The sequence below is a fragment of the Glycine max genome, chromosome 10, assembly GCF_000004515.6.
Source record: "Glycine max cultivar Williams 82 chromosome 10, Glycine_max_v4.0, whole genome shotgun sequence".
Lineage (NCBI taxonomy): Eukaryota > Viridiplantae > Streptophyta > Magnoliopsida > Fabales > Fabaceae > Glycine > Glycine max.
Window position 1 is genome coordinate 41,555,152 of NC_038246.2, and position 3,628 is coordinate 41,558,779.

At 32.2% G+C, this 3,628-nt stretch overlaps 1 protein-coding gene across 1 annotated transcript; it reads right to left on the reverse strand.

Annotated features, from left to right (window-relative positions):
- Positions 1 to 1,138: 1,138 nt before the first annotated feature.
- On the reverse strand, positions 1,139 to 2,024 carry LOC100500374 (uncharacterized). Its single transcript, NM_001250138.2, has one exon. It carries the CDS (start codon positions 1,925 to 1,927, stop codon positions 1,385 to 1,387), a length of 543 nt encoding a protein of 180 aa, NP_001237067.2. The 5' UTR covers positions 1,928 to 2,024; the 3' UTR covers positions 1,139 to 1,384.
- Positions 2,025 to 3,628: the final 1,604 nt, after the last annotated feature.

Genomic DNA, 3,628 nt, shown 5'->3' on the forward strand with positions numbered 1-3,628 from the left:
AATTGTCCATAAAAAATGGCCCATAACTCTGCAAGACGCAACCGTTGTGCCTTGGTAATATGATCCATCACAATTAAGTTTAAAGAATGTCTGACTAGGCTTCTTCCACTTTCTAGACTTATCATGATCAATCATTGTCTCATCATTGAGAAGCAAATTTTTGGACTTCCTTGCTTCTTTGAATTTCATGAAGAAGAGCCTTGACATCAGCAGCAATTTCCTCCATGGTTACCCATTTTTTCCGAAAAATCATCTCATTCCTCCTCCACCAAATTTTGTTTAAACCGCATCGAAAACAACATTTCAATGTGAACTATCAGTACATATGGTATTTCGCAAGTTTCTACTCAGCCAATCAAGAACATCATTTTGGAAGAAATCTGAATTTTCATGCATATTAAAATGACACTAAACCTGTTTTGCCCACTTACAATCACGCAGGGCATGCAACAAGGTCTCAGAATGTTTATTGTATAACATGCATCAATCATCAGTACAGGAAATAGCCGTAAAATTCATCTTATTTCTTGGGATATGATATGCAAACACAAGGAGCAAGGTGGGTTGATCAGTGTTACATGATGAAGCATGATAAATGACCAAACTATATCAGTCATTAGAAATTCTAACAATGCCTCTCATGTCTGGAAAGCTATAATTTCTCAATGACATAATATTGGAAACAACTTACCTTGGAACGTTCATAACGGTATTTCAGCTTCTCAATGGCATAATAAGGATATAAATTTGAAGCTTCACGTTGGCCTTTTAACAAAATTAACATCTCCCCCGAAATCAGCATATACGATACCTCTTACTATGCATCAAAAACCAGCACCCCTTTTAAATATTCGCACAGGGGAAGAAAACTATGAATTTAAGACCAAGAAATCAATAATATTTTCTTCTTGGGCATAACTCAAGAAATTTACAAAATGAAAATTACATAATTGATAATCACCAATCCTGCTCAACGCTACAATTGTTATTGCTAATTCCCCTTTCTATTTAGAAAACAATTTCCCACCAAAAAAGTAAGACCCCTTTTAGCAAACACTTAGTCCTAATTTTTAGGCCTTTTTAGCTACAGATAACACGGGAAAGGAAAGCCTTATCTTTTGACACTTGAAAGAAGGTCCTGCAACTACATTGAGCTTTCTACATGTTATCAGATACATGTTAATACACACTTGATGAGATATACATACATGAGAATGAAGAATAAAAACAATGTAAAGAGGGAAAATAATCCCTTAGGAAAAGCCTAAAGAATAGATATATATCCTGCCACAGTTTTTGGCAAAATCCACTTCAACTGACTACCTCAAAAGAAAAATCCAAACAACCATGCTCCATAGGTCACTATGAATAACAAAAATAAATTTCAGGAACCTCGGGCTAGCATCTCCTGAAATTCAAGCAAAGACCTCTCTTTCTGAAGCCTCATATCTTGACGAAACTTGGAAATGAATTCCTCTGCCTTCTGATCTACCTGCAGTTGAGGTGACTTAGCAACCAAAGCCTTCCATGCATCCTCTATAGTGTTCATATCACTGCTCCCTTCTGCCAAATCCTTTTTCACCTCTTTGCTTCTGCTTGTTTCCCCATGATGTGCATGTGCATGCACATTCATCACAGAAGAAGAAGAAGAAGAAGCAGGCTCAGTAAAGAGATCATCTATGCTTATGACAGATATGTTCTTCTTGCTATGAACATGGTAATTATTCGAAGCGAGAGAGCGACGATGACGAGCTCTTGAGGGTATGAGGTGATGAAGGGAGTGCAAGGAGGCAAGGAGGCGTTTGAAGGTGGCTTTGATGGCTTTGGGAATGTTGAGTTTTTGGACTTTTGATTGCACTTTGTTGAAGAAGCTCTTCCAAGCCTTCTTAGCAGGTTGGAGCTTCTTTCCTAGCCTCAGACGAGACATCAATCCCAACAAAGAACTTTTGGTTGGAAAGAAGGGATTGGAACAAGGTTGTCTAAAACAGGTGGGAGAGTTAGAACTAAGAAATTGTTCTTATGGTGAAGGGAGTTTTGATGCACAGCATTTTATGTAATTTCTTTCCACTCAAGTCTCTCCATTATCTTTGTGGTGTGCTGTCACATTGCCACATCATTAGTCAAAACAATGACTCAAGTACCATTTGTTTGATTTCTATATTGCATCCAATGTGGAATAGTCTGTTATATGTTTCTTTTATTCATTTGAGAAGTTTAAAAGAAAATATGAATTCATTTTATTTAGAAATAATCTTAATTTAAATGTTTGTGTATTTGGAAATTCACTAAATTTTGTTTTGATTTTATTTTTGTTTTAATAAACTGACAATTTTACCTATTCTAACTAAGGTTAAGATTTTTTTTATTAATTTATTGAAAACATACTTTTTATTTATTTTGTAATTGGAAAGTATTTGAAGCTTCTTATTTGATATATAATTAATTTTTCTCCCATCTGATAGGCCTATTTTGAGATAAAATACCTCCAACATGATCATGTCACTAAATCACTTATTTCAACAACTTTTGATATACTTTACATTTATTTATTAAGTGTTTTAAACATGAAAGTTGGTTAATCAATCAATTTAAAACCTTATGTAGTTATGTTGCACAATTAAATTTTAAATAAAATCAAATTAAATCAATTCTAACTTTAGTAATTCCAAACAAAATCAAATATTCAGAGATATTGGTCAAGAAAGATAGGTACAAGTTGAAATGTATTCAAATAAAATTCAAATTTTTAGGGCAAGTATGTCACTTTCGGCATAATAGACAGCGCAGAAGCAACCTTGTGTGCTGAGTTTATAAGGAAAGCTCACTTCTGTGAACCCCACCATATGGGAGGGAAGTGCCGGCATGAACTTTAAGTTTTCAACTTCTTTTTTAAGATATAACTTCAAATTTTCTCCCTCAGATTTGTAAACAGTATAGTTAGGTTGTGTTTGACAGTCAGTTACATGGGATAATTAGCAGCCACTTGTTTCCACTTTGCTTCCAAAACGATAACCACAAATTGTACGGTATGAATATAATCTCGTTGAGTTATCACTTGTGTGTTGGTTTGGTTGCCTATAAGCTAAGGCAAGAATAGAGTTATACCTTTTTATTATCCTAGCGTATTGGTAGAGTAGAGTTGTTAAAATGTTTGAGAAAATTACTTTGAAAAGTTAATTGAAACATGAAAAATTAATTAATAATTAAAAGCTGAAAATTATCTTATTGAATCATAATTGTTTATAAAATTATCTGTTAAAATAATTAAAAAATATAAAGTTACAAAAAAGATAAAAATAATAAAATTTTACCTTAAGTAAAAAAGATCAAAAATAAAATCTAATAAATATTTAAGAATAAAAAGGAAATAAATATAAAAAATTAGAAGTTAGAAGCTAGTATTTTAAAAATAATATTTCAAAAAATACAAACAATTATTAAAAAAATTGTTTATCAAAAAAGTCAAATAATTTTTTTTATATATACTTGTCATTTTAAATGTCCATCTAACTTTACTGGTTTTTGTTTAGTTTCTGTTGAGAGAGAGATAATTTTTTAAAATAATCTATTATGTAATAATATTCTACCAAGTTTTTCTCTGCATCCCATCATACCAAAAAGATAAATT

Excerpts from the sequence above, each read along its gene's own strand:
- LOC100500374 (NM_001250138.2), bottom strand. The coding sequence starts at position 1,927 with ATGTCTCGTCTGAGGCTAGGAAAGAAGCTCCAACCTGCTAAGAAGGCT.